Source organism: Bos indicus x Bos taurus, unplaced genomic scaffold, assembly GCF_003369695.1.
Source record: "Bos indicus x Bos taurus breed Angus x Brahman F1 hybrid unplaced genomic scaffold, Bos_hybrid_MaternalHap_v2.0 tig00000106_arrow_arrow_obj, whole genome shotgun sequence".
Lineage (NCBI taxonomy): Eukaryota > Metazoa > Chordata > Mammalia > Artiodactyla > Bovidae > Bos > Bos indicus x Bos taurus.
The window spans coordinates 5,175-26,673 of record NW_020867120.1 but is presented as its reverse complement, the minus strand read 5'-3'; the positions used below and the strand labels follow the sequence as shown (position 1 = coordinate 26,673).

The following is a 21,499-nucleotide window of genomic DNA, read 5'->3' as shown; positions in this document are numbered from 1 at the left end:
CTTTCCCTAGAATTTTCTGCCTCTTTTACTAAATGTTTTAAATATAAGGGTGTGTATTTATGTGAGTGTGTAAAATGTGAAAGGCACTAACTGTGGAACATTTTAATATTATCTTTATCATTATATGTGTCTCAATGTGGTCTGATGGAAATGTAATTTTCATCAGAAAGTATGCCCTTCAGTTGTTTATTGTTTTATGTTCTCTTGCCTTTTATCTCAGATACAAACCATGAATACAAATAACGGTCAATGACACACAGATCTTCATTAAAAGTAATCAAAAATTCAACACCCAGTAACAAAAACATACCTTGTTAAAGTAAAATATTTTGTTGCTAAAATAAACAAATTAACATATTATTAATATTTCTGAGCATTTCTTTGACATGGAATTTGCCTCATAAAATCTATTTAATTCATTAAAATTCCTGTGTTGCTGTCCGTGATTTGGGAAATTTCTGGTTTTCTCTTACTAGAGCATGAAATTCATTGCATGGCAGAGGGATCTGCTCACACATTTCTATTCTGATATATTCTAATCAGATTATGTTTTGCTTTTTTCTTGCTACACTAATAATTCACATTATAATCATTGCTTGAAGGACATGTTGAATTTGAAATCAATATTATTCCAAAAGAAAAAGTCATCAGGGTGAGGGGGTCTTGATTAGTATAAATGGGGATGTTTTAGGTAATAATTCTTCATTTCTCTGAATAAATGTTCGGAGCAACTTTATTCAAACCAGCCAAAAACTGGAAACAGAGAAACACCTTTCAATGGGTGAATGATGAGCAAACTATGCAATACCGCTCAGCAACCAGAAAGGATGAACTATTGTTACATGCACCACTTGGATGGGCTGGAAGTGAATTATGCAAAATAAAAAGGCCGGTCCCCAAATGTTACTTACTATGTGATTCCATTTATATGAGCCTCCTCAAATAACAAAACTACAGGTTAGGGGCTGGAAGAGAGAGAGGTGGTAGGTGGGACTGAGAGTAATAGCACAAGTGGTGATAGAACAATTCTGTATCTTGATCGTGGTGGTGGCTACACAAAAGCTACATGTAAGAAAATTGCACTGGACTACACACACACACACACACACACACACACACACACACACACACAAGTGACCAGTGCGTGTATAAGTGATGGAATCTGAACAAGCTCTGTGGATGGTACTTCCCATAGTCATGCAGGATGTCAGCACTGAGGAAGGGTGAAGGGTGCGTGGACCTTTCTGTACATTTCTTTGGAACGTCCTATGAATTGTTTCATAATTAAGAGTTTTTAAGGTAGACATGATAGTATAGTGAACCTCCATGTACCTATCACATGCTTTTACAATTACCAATTTATGGCTGATCTTGGTTCATTTTAGGGCTTCCCTGGTGGCTCAGACAGTAAAGAATCTGTCTGCAATGCAGGAGACCTGGGTTCGATCCCTGGGTAGGGAAGATCCTCTGGAGAAGGAAATGGCAACCCACTCCAGTATTTTGGCCTGGAAAATAATCCCACGGACAGAGGAGCTTGGTGGGCTACAGTCCATGGGGTCGTAAAGAGTCAGACATGACTGAGTGACTAAGCACACATATTGGTTCATTTGGATCATTTACACTTATCTCTCTCTGATATTATTCTGAAGCAATTCCCAGACATCAAAGCATTTTATCCATAAACATTTCAGTAAAAGAATCTTTATTTTTCTATGTAACTGTAACTCTGTGAGTAATTTTTGTATGATAGGCATCTAATTCCTAGAGATTTTGCCTTCTTAATCCACCAGGTTTCATTACCTCAATTCGTACATTTATAGGATTATTTATTTTTCTTTACAGGTTTTCCTTTTACATCTTTCTTTCCTTTCTTATCTTTTGGAGAATTCCTTCCCTTCTTTTGCAATTTTAGCAGTTCTTCAAATCTCCCAAGTCCTTTGCGTACCATCATTCCACGCCACCAAGCCTGAATCTGAAAATAAGAACAGCATCAGCTCACATCACAATGGACTGGGGACGGTTACAGCTCTTTGTTCTGGTATGCGATATGTGATTTTCAAAATACGGAGAATGGAATATAGCTAGAACTCTAAACCTTATCTTCTCTCTTTTTCAGTTGGCCAGTCATCCAGGCAAAGACCTTTTTTGAAGTATTTGGTGCTCTTACATGCCAGGCATGGTTCTAGGGAAACAGCAGTTGAATTATCAGTATCACTTAGTCGGTGGAGCTCACATTCCAGTGAGGGGAAAAGACGATAAACAAGAAACACATGACTGTATAATCTGACAGATGGTGACAAGTGCCACGGAGATAACAGTGCACAGCAAGGGGAATGGGTGTGCCTGTATTCTGCCTTCTCTCTTGTTCTGGGACCACCTGTGCTCCTACCTACAGGTAATCATCGCTTGTTCTTTTTTTTTAATTGAACTTATTTTATATTGGGGTATAGCCAATTACTATTTTGATAGTTATAGGTAAACAAAGAAGGGATTCAGCCAAACGAATACAAATATCCATTCTCCCCTAAATGCCCCCCTACCCAGGCTGCCACATAATACTGAGCAGAGTCCCCTGTGCTATACAGCCCTCACTTGTTCTTGAGATCTTCTTTCCTAATATCCACTCAGGAACATCCCTTCTCTAGTAGACTCTTCATACCTGCCAGTGGCTCCCCATTTCTCTCAGAATAAAACTCAAGTCCTGGTCTCTTGCCTTCTGAGACAGCCCATGCTTTCTCTGTGGAGTGTTTCTCCCAAGGTCCTTTTCACCTTTTGAGACCAAGAGCATTTTGTCTGTGGAATGTGTATATGTGTGTGCTCAGTCAGTTCAGTCCTGTCCAGCTCTTTGCAACCCCACGGACTGTAGCCCACGAGGCTCCTCTGTCCACGGGATTCTCCAGGCAGGAATACTGGAGTGGGTTGCTGTGTTCTTCTCCAGGGGATCTTCCCAACCCAGGGATTGAACCTGTGTCTCTTTCGTCTCCTGCATTGGCAGATGGATTCTTTACCACTGCACCACCTGGAATGTGTATCTCTCTAAATAAATCCACTTCTTAAAAACACAAACAAAAACCCAAAATTCAAGTCCTTGCATTTGCTTACAAAGCCCTATTGATCTTTCCCCACCCTCCGGACCTCTTCATTCTCCCCTTGCTCACTCGCTCCAGCCATGCGGGCCTCTTTGCTGCTCAGATGCACATAGGCACCATCTCAGCTCAGGGCCTTGGCTTTTGCTGCTTTCTCTGCCTGGAACACTCTTCCTAATATTCAGATGGTTCGTGCCTCCACTTCTTCAATAACCTGCTTGATTGTCATTGCTATGAACTGAGTTATGTTCCCCCCAATTCATGTGTTGAAGTTTTAAACCCTAATGTGTTGGTATTTGGAGACGGGGCCTTGTAAGGTAATGAGGTTTAGATAAGCTCGTAAGGGTGAAGTTCTCATGATGGAATCAGTGCTCTTACAAGAAGAGACAGACAGCTTGCTCTCTCTGTCATAGGAGGATGCAGTGAAATGGCAGCAACTGTGAGGCAGGAAGGGAAGCTCTCACCACACTGGCACCACGATCCTGGACTTCAAGCCTCCAGAATGTGAGAAAATATATTTCTGTTGTTCAAGCCACCCAGTCTATGATCTATTGTAATATATTGTAATAGTTGCTTGAGACAGTCAATTTCCCAAAGAATCCTACACTGACCATCTCATTAAACTGAAACTTCTATAAAGTTCTTTTTTTTTTTTAAGATACAAATGAGCTTATTTACAAAACAGAAATAGATTCCCAGACTTAGAAAACAAACTTATGGTTACCAGAGGGGAAGGGTTGTGGGGAGAGATAGATTGGAAGTTTGGGATTGGCGTGTACACACTGCGTATTTAAAATGGATAATCAACAAGGACCTACTGTATAGCACAGGGAACTCTGCTCAGTGTTACGTAACAACCTAAATGGGAAAAGAATTTGAAAAAGGATATTAACACATGTATATGTATAACTGAATCACTTTGCTGTAGACCTGAGATCAACACATTATTAATCAACTAGGCCCCAATATAAAATAAAAATTAAAAAAAATAAAAAGAAGCAGCAGCTAACAGAGCAAGATCAGATGGAAGGAGACTAAATAGAGTAAGTGGCTACTTTCGTAGTCCAGTGAAATGGAAGAGCAGTCTGAACCCTACCAGGGTTTTCCTATCTAAATACATGTTTTGACCAAAAAATAAAATAAAATAAAATCCCTATAATACACACACACACACACACTCACACACACACACACATACACACACACAACTTTTGGCAACCTCAGTTCTCCTTAGCTTGAACTTTTTTCCAATACCACTTAATCACTTTCTAACATATGATTATGTTAGAAACAACATAATCACTTTCTAACATCACTTAGAAATCACTTTCTAACATATATTATGTGTTACACTTCATGTTCTTACTCTCACCACATCAGGCTTTAAGCAATAGAGGACAGAAATATTTGCCCATTTTGTTCAGTAATGTATTTCCAGTGCCTAGAACGGTGCCAGGTACATAGTTGCAGCTCAGTAACTGTGTTGAATGAATGAATGAATGAGGTGGGTGGAGGTATGCTGTTTTATATAAGGGGGCTTGAGGACAGGTGTATGGATATTTGAAGAGACTGAACTAAGTGAGGGCCACAGTCTTGCCCACACCTGGGGGGAAGCACCTCTGGACAGAGAGGCAGAAGCACGCACGAGGCTTGAAGTAGAGCGAAAATGGGAAGGATGAGACGGAACCTGAAAGCAGCAGACCAGCTAAGGTGGTGACTTTCCAGGGCAGCAGCAGTGCCCAGGAGAGGGATTCTGGAAATTCACAAGGCTTTTTGCGTGTTAAGATTCAACAGAGTTCAATTGTGCACCCCTTACTTTGGTCCACAGAGACTTTCCAAGCTTGTGCAGGCTTGGATATGTTAGAAGCAACTCATTTCCAGAGCTTAAACTCTCATCCGTCCCCCTCCCTAAAATGTGTCTGACAAGGAACACAACTGCTGACCCTCCAGTCCCACCTCAAGTCCCACTGCCCCTTCACAACTCCCCATTTGGCAGCCCCTCATCCATTTGAATCTGACCAGGGTGGGTTGCCCAAGACTCCAAAAACCTTGGGGGCACTGAAAAAGGGATAATTCAAAACAGTTGTATTGATGTTGGCTCTAAGGACTGGATAACCAATCCTTTTATAAGAGAGGTGATTTCCAGCTCTTTGCCTTCAAGAAAATTGAAGTTGATTGGTCAGCTGAGAGCCTACTATCTAATTTCTGGGGGCTATATCTGGAAGGAATTCAGAGATGTGTGAAGCACTGCCATTTAAAGCAAAACAATACAGGCAAACAAATTTTTTCCATTCTTTTCCTTGTCAACTTATGAATTTGAACAAGCTTTCTCAGCATTTCTTCTGTAAAATAAAAAATAGGAATGGAACTGATGCCAAACCCTATTTCATTCTAGCAATAAGTAATATTTATGCAAGGACATATAAACTCTTAAAAGTCCTTTGGACTGCAAGGAGATCAAACCAGTTAATCCTAAAGGAAATAAACCCTGAATATTCACTGGAAGGACTGATGCTGAAGCTGAAGCTCCAATACTTTGGCCACCTGATGTGAAGAACTGACTCACTGGAAAAGACCCAGATGCTGGGAAAGACTGAAGGCGAAAGGAGAAGAGGACAGCAGAAGATGAGAAAGTTAGATAGCTTCACCAACTCAATGGACATGAATTTGAGCAAGCCCTCGGAGATAATAAAGGACAGGGAAGCCTGCCTTGCTGCAGTCCAGGGGGTCACAAAGAGGTGGACACAACTTAGTAATTGAACAACAACAATATATAAACTATGTGAAAAAAATCTTTCCAAAAATCCTATATATCAAATAATTGAATATCAAAATTTATACCAGATTTTATATTGTTTTGGTCAATTTTATACTACTACTAATTGCACAAAGACTCAATCCAGAATGTTAAAATGCTATGATCATAGAAAAAAAGTTTAATTTACATAAAACTTTTGTAGCCTAGAAATATGAAAGGCGATCTGTAAATTATTTAGATTATATACACACACACACACATATTAAGGTCAATTCTAAAGGGAAAGTAGAATGGAAATACATGTTCAAGAAGAAAAATAAATGACAAAATTTTTGCATGTCAAGTAAGAGTTTGTTCAAATATTTTGTAAATTGATGTTTACTGATATCAAAGTCAATCCTTTGCAATGACTAAACTTAATGACACAAAAAGGTCTAATCTCAATTTTAAAATGTGCAAGAGGGCACATTGTTCAAAATACTTCTAGGAAGTATCCTAAAAATGGTTAAGTAATTTCATTCTTCCAGTGTAGTCATCCCTGAGTATATACATACTAAAATTAATATTTCAATACAAACTACTTTTCTTTTGTATTACAGTTTGGGCATCATTTTGATTTATTAAAATTATGTTTATGGTAGTTTATGTTATCTATGAGTCTAATTTAAAAAGAGTAAGGGAAGTTTCACATAATATTTATTAGAGAAGGGAGGGTGTAAGGTCTGATTTGATTGAGGGCCATTGATAAAGAGTCTTACAAACCAAAGACTAATTTTTATTCGGGGTAAAATGGAGAGTTGTTGATTTCAGCAAAGTACAGCAAGATTTGACCTAGGTTTCAACAGCGTAGGTCTGACTGCTCAGTGGAAGAATATATGGTAGGGGAAGCAGGCAAGTAACAAGGGACACTAGTTGGAGGACTAATGCAGTCATCTGGGTGTGAGATGACGCAGGCCTGGACCAGCTGAACGGAGAATACTGAATACTGATTGTAGTGGACACATTCCTGGGCTCTGGGGTATCCTTATGTCTCCACTGGCTTAGTAGGCAATGAAGATCTTAACCCTTTGAAGCTATGTTGGTGGCAGAGCACAACTCTGGCCTCTAGACCTGTGCTCCACAGTGCTTTCATTTTTAACTTTTCAGGCTTATCTGACTGAGTTAACATAAGCCTTTCACTCCAGTGATTAGTCCAACAGTTTTAGATCATTTAGGGGTTTGAAGTTTTGGTTTCTTTTGCCTGTTTGTTGGCTTCTTATCTGACAAAGAGAAAAGGAACAGAAAAGACAAAAACATGCTAGGATTTTTGTTTAAAAATCTCTTGCTTAGGCCTGGGGATGTAAAAATATTCAATAAGTAAGAATCACAATTCTCAAAATGTAGATGTGCAAAGAGCAGCCCTATAGGATAATCTGTAAAGTTTAGCAATACCCTACTCCGAGCAACTGTGAATATGTTATTCAAAATCGTTGCTTATTTTACCTTTGTTGCCAATTCTTTCATATTTCTCCTTTCTCTAAGGTATTCCCACACAGCTTCAGTGCCTTTGGCACACACCGACATTGGGGGTTCTTCCATGGGGTTGCCCGTTAGTGTCAGAACTTCTAGATTCACTAGACTATCCAAATTCTCTGGAAGATAAGTGATCAAGTTGTCCTCGAACCGTAATTCTTTCAAAGCTGAAATTAATTTTTAAAAAATAATGTCTTAAAAACTAGCAAAATTAAAGCATGCATTGCTTAGTCCAAACACTTTGAAATGTGTATGTCCTGTTAGACCATGTAACAAAAAAATTTAATGTTTTATAACAACTCAGAGTTGTTGAAGTCAGTGTAAATAAGTGTTAGAGACAGGAAAATAGTAAATACTAAAAAATGTTGAGACTGTTCCATTCCTCCAGAGATTAAGGACAGAATCAGGAGATGACTAAGGAGTGTCGCAGATCCAACCCTGTGGCCATGCTTTTTTTTGAATTTATCTTTTGCTGCGCCGGGTTTTGGTTGCTGCATGTAGGCTTGCTCTTGTTGCAACAAGTGGGAGCTACACCCTAGCTGTGGGGCGTGGGCTTCTCTTTGCAGTGTCTTCTCTTGCTGCAGAGCACTGGCTGTAGGGAGCTTGGGTTTCAGTAGTTGTGGTACATGGGCCTACTTGCTTGTGGGATCTTCCCAGACCAGGAATTGATACCGTGACTCCTGCATCGATAGGTGGATTCTTAACCACTAGACCACTAGGGAAGTCCTGCTGCCAATCTTGGAATGGCCCATGAGTAGGCAACAGAATCCACTCATATTCCTTCATCTTTTTTTCATTAAAAAATAGTCACAGTTTTAAAATATATCTATAAACCTGAAGATTCAGCACAATATGGCAAATAAACATTTTTAAAAATCTGGTTCTAGGAGGATCTCAGCAAAAACCTGTTATTTTACAAACACAGAGTGGTTTAGCCTAGTGGAAAATCTTTGCATATTCAAATATGAATGATGTATGATTTTTCATGGCAATCAAATAGGTCCACCCCCCTCAGCCCCAACTGCCTTGCTAATATTATTACTCTGGGTCAATCCTTTTCCTTTCTCTCATAAGTGACTTAGTGATCTAATGCAAATTTACTACAGGATCCCCAAGCCCAAATTCTGGCAGATAATAGGTATTCAGTAAGTTCTGGTTCACGGTATAATGGCTATGAGGATGAATGCCAATCTTCAAAGCAGTTGATATTTTCTTTTCAATTCCCAATAAACTAACTGCCTTTGTGTGGCTTTTAGCTGTACCAATCAGGTACATCGCCTTCCCCATATCACCAACTAAGAAGCTCTGCAAGGAGATTACGGGGTAGGTCTAAACTCTCAACATTGAAAAGTGAAGTTGCTCAGTCATGTCTGACTCTTTGTGACCCCATGGACTGTAGCCTACCAGGCTCCTCCGTCCATGGGATTTTCCAGGCAGGAGTACTGGAGTGGGTAGCCATTTCCTTCTCCAGGGGATCTTTCCAACCCAGGGATTGAACCAAGGTCTCCTGCACTGTAGGCAGAAGCTTTTACCGTCTGAGCCACCAAAGAAGTCTCCTCAACATTCAGACTGATCTTTAGTAGTACAAGGATGCCTTCCATCATGGGAAATGCTAGTCAAACTCCACTGGGTTGTAGATCTACAAAGATTTCTCACCTTGTGCTTGGCAAATAGCATCTGGGAGTTGCTTAATTAGATTGCAGTGGCAATCAAGAATTTCCAAGTTAGGCATTGATCCCAAGGATACAGGCAGGTATTCGAGATGATTGTTCTCAATATACAGCTCTTTAAGATTCTGAATAACAGAAGAGTATGTTATCATACCATAATAAAAGAATTATGGTAACTAGAATCACCTATGAGTTCCCATGTTCTTTCAATGAGAATATTATTCATTAGGATTAAGGGGAAAACACATTTAAAGAATCATCAACAAAAAAAATATAATTATTCTTAGTTAAGCCATTAGTCATGGTTCCAGGTATGTAGGGAAAAGAGAACATGGGAATCTAGTGTTTATTTGTTTCACTATAACTTAATGCAGAAAAACAATTTGGATCATTTAAATACAAATATAATTTGTTCCCTTTTAATAGTTAATTATCTGTGGCAGTTGCTATAGAACTGCAATTGCCTCAGTTATCAATCCAGCATTGCCCATGCGGAAGTAGCCAAAATGTACAGAGAACAGGTTGACTATTTTCAGATTCACTGGGTAAAAATTTAATGTTTGCATTTCACCCTAAAATTCTGGAGAGTGTGGCATGACACGTATAAGGAGCAAATTGATGAAAGGAGTTCTGTGAACACAGAGCAAAGGAACCAAGAATTAGGAACAGGTGAGAAGTACCCGCGCTGTGTATGTCATCACTCAGTCCATGGCTGGGAGCTATGTAGTGGCTTACACCTACTTGATTATTATTAAAAGTGTAGCACCAGGAACATGAAAAAATCATGCTTTAAAGCATGCATACATAAAGACACATTGGTATAGCTACTTTGAATAATGTTATGTTGCTCTTCTGGGGTTTAGCATAGTTCTGTGGACCCATCTTCAGCATGAACCTGTTGCAATGGTTAAATAAACCATGATATGCTTTCCACCATGCAGGAAGGGGAATCAGACTCATGCAAAATGCAGATTCCTGGCCACATCATCTATATGACACTTTAACTTCAAAGTAGTACAACTTTCAGAGAATACTTTTTAAAAGTGGAAATTAATTGGAGAGTGATATGGCTCAATTTTGCAAATAAAACATGCCAAACCACACAGAAGGAATGAGTATGCCCTGACATATACAAGACCAGTCACAATAAAATGTTCAAGTGTGGATCCTGTGGTTGTTCAGGAAGACAGTGGAAGCCTCAAAGTGTAATAATGACTTGTTGGGAGCTAGAAATCTAGTATAGATGATTCCACATGCAACCTGTGAGAATACAACCATGTTTTCTCATATCAGCCAAGGAATCAGTGGGCATATACTTCTTTGCCTGCTCATTTGGGGAGGCTTACCTGTAGTCTCTTAATGCATTCTGGCAGATGGGTAAGCTTGGCTCCCTCATCTTGGCCAATGTATAATTTCTCTAAAGACGCTAAAGAAAGGATCTCTTTTGGAAATGAAGAGAACTGATTTCCCGTTAGTCCAAGAATCTTCAGTTTTGAAAGTGAACCGAAGTCTGAAGGTAACTGGAAATATTTCAAAAAGATAAGTTTCAGATCAGGATTATTTTTAAAAGTAAGAAAATAAACTGGGCTTTTAGTTTTGAGGAAGATTTTTTTTTTTAAAAAGGGAGAAATTTAGCGTCTCCGGCAGATGCAAAGTTGGCCCATATGTTTGCATCTATGGTATTTGTACTTGTAGATCAAAAGTCTGGAGTTCTACTTTTCCCCCAACCTCTGTGCTCTTTACTTGCATGCTCTGGATAAAGTTAGAGCAATTTTTAACCTATGTTATTGCAAATTTTTCAACTATGGTATAGCAAATGCTTGACACTACTGAAAGAAAAAGTACAAAGCTTATTAGTATACTATTGCAACTATAATATTCATAATTAATTCAGTTATTGGCACTGATCAATTTAGTGACGTAATATCCATCCTAAAAGGCTTTAGGTCAGCAATTTTGAAACCTTAGTTAAAATACCAGTTGGAAGGAAACAATGAAGACCATTATAATCATATCTTCTTCCCTGCAGTGAATCACAAGGCTATGTGCCCTGGTATTAGGCAGGCATTGCACAGATTCCTAGACTTTCAGAGTTGGAAGGCCTTAAAAAGGTCCCTGTTCTTACCCTCTTCTATGGTGGTTGGATATGTTACATAGCTAGCCATCCAGCTCTTACTTAAACACTACCTCCTGGGATGAAAAGATCATTGGATAAAGACCACTTGGATTTCCTTCTACATACTCAATTTCCTTCTCCTGTCAAAATCTGTGTCACTAATACATCCCCTATTGACCTCTTGCTGGACCTCTGGAACCACATGGAAAATCTCATTCTTTAAATACATGACACAATCACCCTACTGAATAAGTTATGTAGATGCCTATTTTCTTGTAGGAAAAAAAGGCCCAACTCTTGAATGTTAATAACTTAATTCATTTTGAACCACTTCTGTTACCTGGCTTGATTCTTCACTGGGCAACCTTTCCTCATAGGTCCCTGCTTAAACCTTGGCTTTCCTTCCACCCATTCCCTAACCTGCCATTCTATTTTTCATGAGAATGGTTAGTAGAGTTCAGCTCAACCCAACCTCTCCCTAGATGGGTGGAATAGGTAAATAATTAGTGAATAGATTATCCCCATAGTAGGCTTTCTTTTGACCTATAGGCAAAAGTTTCAAACACTTGGAATAAACCATAAGGCATTTTCCTCTTTGTTATGTAAGGTGAGGGCTTATTTTCTTAAAAAGTTATAAAACATTTTCAGTTTTATTTACATCTAGAAAAAGAAAACTCAGAACAAGTCAATGTCCAGAGAAACTGATGTTTAAGCTTTCCTTCTTTGCTATTTCAAAATTCTTCATCAGGCCCTTAGATCCCTTCAATGCAAAGTGTCTGCATTTAGTGCAGTCCTAAATAACAGGGAAAGATTTATCAACTTAACCACTTCATTATAACCCAGTCATTTTATTCGTACTGCTATATTCTTAGTTCATGGGTTTAGCATTACTTTTTCAAAAGCCCACTGAATATCTAAAGATTTTTTTCCCAAGATATTCAAGAGCCAATAATTAATACCATCATAGTCATATTATAGCAGAAATAAATTTGGATGTACAGAAAGCCTGCAGAGAATCAGGTGAGAACAATTATTGCTGACAGTATAACTGAGCCGTAGCCATTCTGAAACTTGAGTTTTCTCCCTTAATTGTGTGCATGTAAAGTGTTGCCTGCCAAATCAGTAAACAAAGGATGTAGCAACCATTGAGCCACTGCAACCACTGGACCATGAACCCTGAGGGAACTCAGGATGGGAAGAACACAATACTGGCCTTAGATAGCTAAGGCTCATATCAAAAGAATGATTTCAATGAAGTCATTGAAATACATGATTTCCATGAACCCAGACTCTTGCATCTTCCCATATATAGAAAAGTACTGAATTCATTAACTTGAGAATTTGGTTTTCTTTAGGGATGAATGTTTTTGTTTTGTTTTTGTTTCTTGACTGTACCTGGTGTTAGTTGTGGCATGTGGGATCTAGTTCCCCAATCAGGGATTGAACCTGGGCCCCTGCATTGAGAGCACAGGATCTTAGCCACTAAACTACCAGGGAAGTCAGAATTTGTGAATTAATTTCTTTAATTAACAGTTAAATCATATGAAGTTTTGACTACGTGTTCTTTGTTGTGAAAAGTCCTACATATCCTGGCTCCTCCCTTATCTCGGTGGAGCAGTCCCTCTGAGCTATCTGAGAGGCTGCTTTCTGGGCTTAAGTCCTCAGTTCTGTCCACCAAATAAAACACAGTACTCAACTTTTAGGTTGTCCATCACTTTTGCAGTCAACAATAGGAATGGACCATACACATAAAATCCATGTAGGTTTACATGAAAAGTCAGCTATTTTTGTCTCCACCTAGGCAAGAAAAAGCTACTGGCTAGGCTTCAAGTGCCAAAAGTCCATGAGGTAAATTGGGGTGGGAGAGAGAAAGTGAAAAGTGAAAGTGAAATCGCTCAGTCATGCCTGACTCTTAGCGACCTCATGGACTACAGCCTACCAGGCTGGTGGGAGAGAGAGAGAGAAGAAGCTGGCTTAAAGGTCACATGTCATTAGAGAGAGAAATGACTGGGAGGTTCCTAGAGGAACTGGAATAATAGGAAATTTAGAAAGGAAGACAAAAAACACAGTAATACCATCATAAGAACTGAAGAATCATAAATGCTGGTACATGGAAATTTCCATGTTCAACATAGTAACACTGAACATATCCACGTTTCGGTGCAGTCTGACTTGCAGTAAAGCTTGGTATTGGATGAGGCTAATCTTTGAACTGTGGTGTTGGAGAAGACTCTTGAGAGTCCCTTGGACTGCAAGGAGATCCAACCAGTCCATTCTGAAGGAGATCAGCCCTGGGATTTCTTTGGAAGGAATGATGCTAAAGCTGAAACTCCAGTACTTTGGCCACCTCATGCGAAGAGTTGACTCATTGGAAAAGGCTCTGATGCTGGGAGGGATTGGGGGCAGGAGAAGAAGGGGATGACAGAGGATGAGATGGCTGGATGGCATCACTGACTTAATGGACGTGAGTCTGAGTGAACTCCGGGAGTTGGTAATGGACAGGGAGGCCTGTCGTGCTGCGATTCCTGGGGTCGCAAAGAGTCAGACACGACTGAGAGACTGAACTGAACTGAAATCTTTGGTGATGGACAGGGAGGCCTGGCATGCTGCGGTTCATGGGGTTGCAAAGAGTCGGACACGACTGAGCGACTGAACTGAACTGAATCTTTGCTAATCACACACACACATTTGTGTGTGATTCTCTCCTCCACCCTGACCTCTTAAAAAGTCACAGGAGAGGATTAGGTATCATTCATGACTCAACAGGATTTAAGTGAACTGTGTTATACTTCCCAAGGGCACTTTCTATTCTGATACTTTCACTCCCACTATGGAATGACAGACTTTGCTCACTGTAACAGGAATTCTTACATCGGCAGCAGAAGAGTTGGGGATGGGCAGAGGCCTTCTCGTAGAACCTCTAAAATCCTCCAAGATGGGTTGCTACCTATAATAAGTCGAAATTAAGTACTAGATCCTCTTCCCAAATCTTAAAGTCAGCATCAAAATGTTTACTTCCAGTTTTGAAACTCTCTAACAATGAGGAAAACAAAACAAAAAATCCCAAAGTTCTAAAAGTTGAAAATCAAGTAAAAGATTCAAAAAAAAAAAAACACAAAAAAACAACTTTAAAGCTACGACTTTTATAATGTATGAGATACACATTAAGAGTGTTGTTCACAACCAGGAAAAACAGACATGATATTTGGTTAGCGTTGTTGGTTTCTAAACCTTCTGTTCTTTCTCTCCAGAATAGTCTTTTGCTTTTAACAGAACTCTGTTCTTTCAAATTTTCAAATATTAAAAAACAATAAGGGGCTTTCCTGGTGGTCCATAGGTTAAGAATCTTCCTTGCAATGCAGGGGACATAAAATATGTTTTATATGTTGTGTATGTAGTTTTGTGTGATTAAAGATTTCTATGTGGCATAATATTCTGTAATTTGGTATTTTACTTTTAATAAACATCACAGTTTTGAGATCTATCCACATTGGCACATACAGCTCCAGTTCACTTAAATTATTGTATAGTATTCCATTTTATAAATATATCACAATTTACTTGCAAATTCCTCTCCCAACTGACATTCACATTATTGCCCATAAGCCATGATTATTAACAATACTATGATGAATGTCTGAACACACCACCCTGCACACGTATGGGAGAGCTTCTCTGGGGACTGATCTGGTTTTGCAGATATCTGATTTTGGAACATTAGGGCCTAAGGTTGCATGTGTCAGAACTCTGGAAGATGAACCCTGCAGTCCAATGCTATGGATTGGTATTCTGACTCTATCACGTACAGGTGTGTGGCCTTGACACATTAAAAGCCCCATGCCTCACTCTCCTCCTATATCATTGAGGATAATATCACTCACATCAGAAAATCATTGTGAGTAATGTATGCAATTTAAGAAAAAATCATGCAGGAAGTCAGAAGATCTCAGGAAGGAAAGCAGAGTGTAACAAGACAATATAAATGTATTACAAATGTATAAATTAATTTCCTCCCAATAACCAATAACTCCAGTCTTATGAGAAAAAAATCAAACAAATTCCAATAGTGGGGCATCCTACATCCTCAAATCCTACAGTTTTGAGATGTACTGGCAAGGTCATCAGATACAAGGAAAGCCTGAAAAGCTCTCATAGCCAAGAAGAGCTAAGGAGGTGCAAAAACTAAACGTAATGTAGAAACCTGGATGGGATCCTGAACGGAGAAAGATTAGATCAAAACTAAGGAAACATGGATAAATTATGGACTTCAGTGAATAAAAGTGTATCAATATTGGTTTATTAATTGTAACAAATGTACCATAGTAATCTAAGATGTTAATTGTTGGGAATCTCAGTGTGGGATATATGAAAGTTCTCTGAAATATGTTCTCAATTTTACTATAAATCTGAAACTATCCTAAAAAAGAAAGACTATTTAAATTTTTAAAAAGTCATTGTGAGGATTAAATGTGATAATACACAAAAAACATTTAGCCCAGTGACTGGCACCTACATACTGCAAATAAACATCAGCTACCATTATGATTACTACTGCTATTCAGGCGGGAAAAGTAACATGATGACCTTGTTGGAGAGATCTGTCAATCCCGATTTTCACTCATAAACTCAGCTCGAATTTTCTGATGTTTAGACACGGAACCACACCAATGTAGGGCCAGGCAGCATAGTGACAGCCAGGAAAGGAATCAGTACCTGGCATATTTTATTATCATCCAGGGCCAAGACTTCCAGGTTCTTTAGCGAACAGATCTGCAACGGACAATGTTCCAGAAAGTTCTGGCTGAGGTCGAGAAATTGCAGGTTAACCAGGCGCCGGAAGGAGCGGCGCAGCACCCGCAGGCCGGTGTTATGCAGGTAGAGCAGGAAGAGCGAGGTCCACCTGCAGAGGAGGCGCGGGATCTTTTCCAGGTGGTTCCCACTCAGCCCCACCTCCGTCATCTGCGAGAGCTCGCCCAGGGTGTGCGGGAGGGCGTGGAGGCGGTTGTAAGAGACGTCCAGCACCGACAGCCTGGTGCACCGGCCCAGCGACTCCGGGAGAACAGCCAGGCTGTTGTAGGACACGTAGAACTTCTTCAGCTTCGTCAGGTTCCCAATCTCTTCCGGGATGACCGTGAGCTTGTTCTTATCCAGGTCGATGATCTCCAGGTTGTAGAGATCACACAGCTCCAGAGGGAACGCTGCAAATTGGTTATGCTTCAGGTGGATCTCCCTCAGTTTGGTCTGGTTCACTATTTCCTTGGGCAGAGATTTCAGGTGGTTTCCGGCCAGTCCGAGCAGCTCGGAGATGGTGAAGGAGTTTGCAGATGACAACGGGGATGTCCGCTAGGTCGGTGCGGTAGAGGCGGAGCTCGCGGAGCTGGCGGATGCCGCTAAGCACCGGCAGGGACGAGGCTTCTAGCGGGTTGTCGCTCAGGTCCAGGCCCTCTAGGTTGCTCAGCCTTCCCATCTCCGGGCATAGATTCTTCAGCTTGTTCTTGTTCAGGTAGAGAACCCTGATCTTCCTAAATGCTGAATATCCTTGGGGATTTCTGCAATCAGGTTGTTTTCCAAATGCACTTCCTCTAATTCTCTTAATGCTAAAATGTCTTCTGGAATAGTAAGCAAGCTCTGATTCGAAAGCGTCAATGAAAAATATCCTATCAGAGACCTGCTGTGGATCACTTTTCTGCTGAATTCTAGACGAATGTTCATATTTTTCGCTGTCACTTGACATTATTCTGATGGAAAGTTCAAATATTCAAAATCTGAAATACTGTGAAAAGAAAGAAAAATGTATGAGTTTTACCTGTCACCAGATTTAGTATCCTTAAGAGAAACAAATTAAAATCTAGTTGATTAAATTTAGTGCTCACTGTGACACAACATAAAATGTAGGTTTTTGTGTTTCATGTTGGAAGATAAATCGAAGTGTAGATTCCCTCTTTCTCCTAACCTAGGTTGACTCATATTAATAAAAAAAATTGTCTGGCTTGTCTAATTTCAGTTTTAGAAGTGCCTATTTTGATTCTATTTTCAGGTTGGAGGTATAGAATGCTGCAAAAGATCATTGCTCTTACCATAAACACTGAGAAAACACTAGGAAAAATAGCATTTTAAATATTGCATTTGGGGGAGTTCCCTGGTGGTCTAGGGGAGAGAATTCCAGGCTTTCACTTGCCGTGATCCAGGTCCAATTCCTGGGTGGGGAACTGATATCTTGCAAGCCATGCAGCCAAAAACAAAACAAAAACTGCATTTTCCCTTAAATCTGGCATAAAGTTGTAGATGTAAAGGCCAATAGAATTAAATTCAAGAGATGAACTGCCCTTCTAAATAAGGAGAGACCAGTGGGCACTTTCGTGCCTGGTAGAACTTTTAAGTTTTAGGACTGGCAGGTGGATGATCAAGCCTTCTATAGGCATAGGTAACAGCCATGTGTGAGTTGGCATGATGGATTAGAATCTGTGAAACCAAGGGTAGTTATCAGATCCATTAAACTATAACTTGCTTAATAAATAAAAAACTAACCTGTTTTCACCGACCAAGCTCACTTTGTTTTGTTTTTAACAAAAAGCATTGTGTAGCCTAAACAATTTTAACAGACCCTTCACCATCACTGTGGATTGTATCTCTCACTAAGTGTCTTGATATGTTTGCCCAGTTTGTTTTTCAGGAACTTGGAGTCAGCTGTTGACCAGTTGGCACCCCAGCCAGTTAAGACTGGTGGCAGTACTGACCATGTAACCTGGGTATGCGTGTTTGATCGGTGACCATTTGCCATCAGAAGCTCGAGAACTCTACCCCAGAGTGAGCTAATGCCACCAAATTCTGAGCATGTATCCCAGGAGGCAGCGGATAGCTTAGTTGTGCCTGCACAGAAGGACAATTATCTCACTTTTTAAAATCTACAATCACCTTTCCCCATGCTCCCCATACCTCAGGCCACCCTGCTTCTTGTCTCATAAATATCTCATAAATATCCCCCTTGTCTTTGGGGAGGTGGATTTGTGATTTGTTCTTTCTCCTCGCTTGACTGATTCATGATAACCCATTTTTTGCTGCAAACCTCCACCTCTCATTGTTTGCCTTGCTTTGTTCTCAGGCAATGAACCTGGCTTGGTAACAATAGGTCCGCAGGGTTGCACAAGAGATAGACAGGACTTAGTGACTAAACCAAACCAAGCCCTTGGTTATGAATACATGCCCACACATACACACGCACAGCCTAAGGGGAAGGCAGGAAGGACTATGACATGATGGTGGCTGGGTTGACTGTGGCATCTCTGACTTGCCTTCTAGGGTGGGGTCTTTTCTGCTGGAGGACTAGACCTCCCATCCAGCATAGAGGCCCAGTCCAGATGGAGAGGGGTGAATTCCCAGCCCACACTTAATGTTTTTGCTCCTTGCAGCACAGCAGTGTGTGATTCAGATCCTTGTTTCTATATACCTAGCACCCCAAACAAAGAAGGCAACGACACCCCACTCCAGTACTCTTGCCTGGAAAATCCCAGGGATGGAGGAGCCTGGTAGGCTTGCAGTCCATCGGTCGCTAGGAGTTGGACACACTGAGCTACTTCACTTTCACTTCACTTTCATGCATTGGAGAAGGACATGGCACACACTCCATGCATTTGCCTGGAGAATCCCAGGGACAGGGGAGCCTGGCGGGCTGCATCTATGGGGGTCGCACAGAGTCGGACACGACTGAAGTGACTTAGCAGCAGCAGCAGCCCCCAAAGAGTTATGAGGTGGTGTGGCTGTTATTTAAAGAAAGAAAAAGATGGGGAATTCCCTGGTGGTCCAGTGGTTATAGGACTACTTGCTTTCAATGCCATGCGCCTGGGTTTGATCCCCTGTTAGGGTTTGATCCCCCAGTCAGGGATCCCACAAGCCACATGGCCAAAAAAGAGAGATGATGTATCATGGATTAAATTATGTCTAGGACTAGTTGTCTCTAACATTTTTGTCTTTATCTAACAGTGTAGAGTCCTGCAGGATAAAATCTCATTTCCTAAATACAAATGACTGACAATGCTGATGGCTTTTAGGCAATCGACAGTATTCAGACTGAGGTGATAATATAAATAAGAATAAGAAATTATAAATAAAAGAGAAATAGAGAATACCAAGGACAGTTACTTGTTCTAGGTTTTACTTAACCTATTTAATCCTCACAAGAACTCTAAGAAGGAGGTACTATTACAATCCCTGTTTCACAAGTAAAGAACCACCGAAAGGCTCTTCTCAAGACACAGTAGGAAGTGGGAGAAGGAGCAGAGCATTTGACTGACCCTCAGTCACTTCCTCACCTGGGTTTTTAACATCATTTGTTCTCCAGAAACCTGGTTTTAATTAAAATCTTCTTGGATGTAAAGGTTCAGGCTTGATTTTTCTTTTTCAGTCTTCCAACAGAGTTATCTGGGGAAAATCTGTGTGCACTGGCCACTCTAATTAAGGTTAGACACGACTGAAGTGACTTAGCAGCAGCAGCAGCACAAGTATGTCTGGGCTTCCAGACAGATAAAAGAACTTATTTCTCTTAACATTCATCCTGTTCCATGATGAGACCTGCCTAGAAGGTCTCTGTGTGTGTATTAGCTCACATTAATCATATCCCACTTGTGTTTGGAATCAAGTTGATAGCCCTATGAAAGCTGTTTATATTGTATATGCATTATTGTCAGTTGCTCAGTCATGTCTGACTCTTTGTGACTTCATGGAGTGTAGCCTACCAGGTTCCTCTGTCCATGGAATTCTCTAGGCAAGAATACTGGAGTGGGTTGCCATTCCCTTCTCTAGTGGATCTTCCCAACCCAGGGATCAAACCAGGTCTCCTGCATTGCAGGCAGATTGTTTACCTTCTGAGCCATCAGGGAAGTCCAAAATGTCAATTCCTTCGAGCCGGATTCGAACCAGCGACCTAAGGATGCCTGAGAAACTTCACACTACAGTCCTCCGCTCTACCAACTGAGCTATCGAAGGAATTGCACTGTATGTGCATTTTTAGTGGACTTAATAAAAGGAAGTTATAAAGCCAGGATTTACAACAGCTGCCAGTAAATAAGAATAGGGAAGATTGATTCTTTATTGGCTACTTTTAACTAGGGATTGCTTTCTGGATGTACTTTTACAACCCAGTATATTACTGAGAAGTTTATGAGTGGAATTACTCTTCGAGAACCTTCCCAGGTGTCACTAGTAGTAAAGAAGACACCTGCCAATGCAGGAGACACAAGATGCAGGTTCTATCCCTGGGTTGGGTAGATCCCCTGGAGAAGGAAATGGCGACCTGCTCCGACATTCTTGCCGTGGACAGAGGAGCCTGGCAGGCTACATTCCATGGGGTCACAAAAAGTCAGACACGACTTGGCGACTACGCAGCAACAGCACAGGGAAGGGAGTGTGCCGAATGGTACCTACATTCACATCTCAGGATTTCAGGCTACCTTTCAACTTGGCTGGTAGCACATGGGGTAAATGAAAACATACTTGTCTTTTCTACCATCATGTTTAATCTGAAGAACTACTTGCAGTGGTGCTTAAAATCTGTGGGTTACAAAGTGTTTCAAGAGACGTCTACCTTGCCTAGCACAATTTCTCAGCAGTGGAGCACGGTCTGGAAATGCCTGGCTGGGTAGTGGGAGGGACAGAGGACTCAGATATTTTCTTTTTCACCTTGGAAAATAATAAACTTCATAAATGACCTGTTTTTACCTTGAGGATCTTCCTTGAACATTTTTCAGACAAGGAGTCTCTGGCTCCAGAGTCGTCTGCAAGGCCCTTTCACTTCCTTCTCTTTGACCTGTGGCAACCCCAGACAGAAGGCCTTCCTTTCTTCCTTCCTTGTCTCCTCTCCCCCAGGTCCACGTACCAAATCCTGACCCATTTACCTGGTAATTAACGCTGGGTTCTGTCTCCTCACTCCTCAAACTCCTGAGATGTTTCAGACCTCTTCTCCCCTGCGTGTGCGAAGTCACTTCAGTCGTGTCCGGCTCTGTGCAACTTTATGGACCGTAGCCCGTTAGGCTTCTCTGTCTATGGGATTCTCCAGGCCAGAATACTAGAGTGGGTTGTCATTTCCTTTTCCAGGGGATCTTCCGACCCAAGGATCAAACCCGCCTCTCTTATGTTTCCTGCATTGGCAGGCGGGTTATTTTTACTTTTTTAAACTACTAGCGCCACCAAATCCACCCTCCATCAGCTGTTCTCAATCTGAGAACTCCCTGCCCCATAACAGCTGTGCTTCTCAGAGGATGCACAGGACTCCACGTGGATCCGGTCTGACTGACTTCGCCTCTAAAACACACCCAGTCTGTTCATCTGGGCAGCCCTAAGTACCTGCCACTCCAGTACTCTT

General features: G+C 40.8%; 1 protein-coding gene and 1 non-coding gene across 2 annotated transcripts; both read right to left on the bottom strand.

Moving 5' to 3' along the window:
* Positions 1 to 1,731: 1,731 nt before the first annotated feature.
* Positions 1,732 to 16,904, bottom strand: LOC113888572 (leucine-rich repeat and IQ domain-containing protein 4-like). Its single transcript, XM_027535629.1, is given in 8 exon segments — positions 1,732 to 1,972; positions 7,327 to 7,523; positions 9,013 to 9,151; positions 10,373 to 10,546; positions 15,856 to 16,443; positions 16,445 to 16,665; positions 16,668 to 16,779; positions 16,781 to 16,904. Coding segments are annotated over 8 exon segments (1,677 nt in total). The 5' UTR covers positions 16,877 to 16,904; the 3' UTR covers positions 1,732 to 1,822.
* A 3,130-nt stretch (positions 16,905 to 20,034) lies between these two features.
* Positions 20,035 to 20,124, bottom strand: TRNAY-GUA. The gene is given in 2 exon segments: positions 20,035 to 20,070; positions 20,088 to 20,124. It is a non-coding gene; the product is annotated as a tRNA-Tyr (tRNA).
* Positions 20,125 to 21,499: the final 1,375 nt, after the last annotated feature.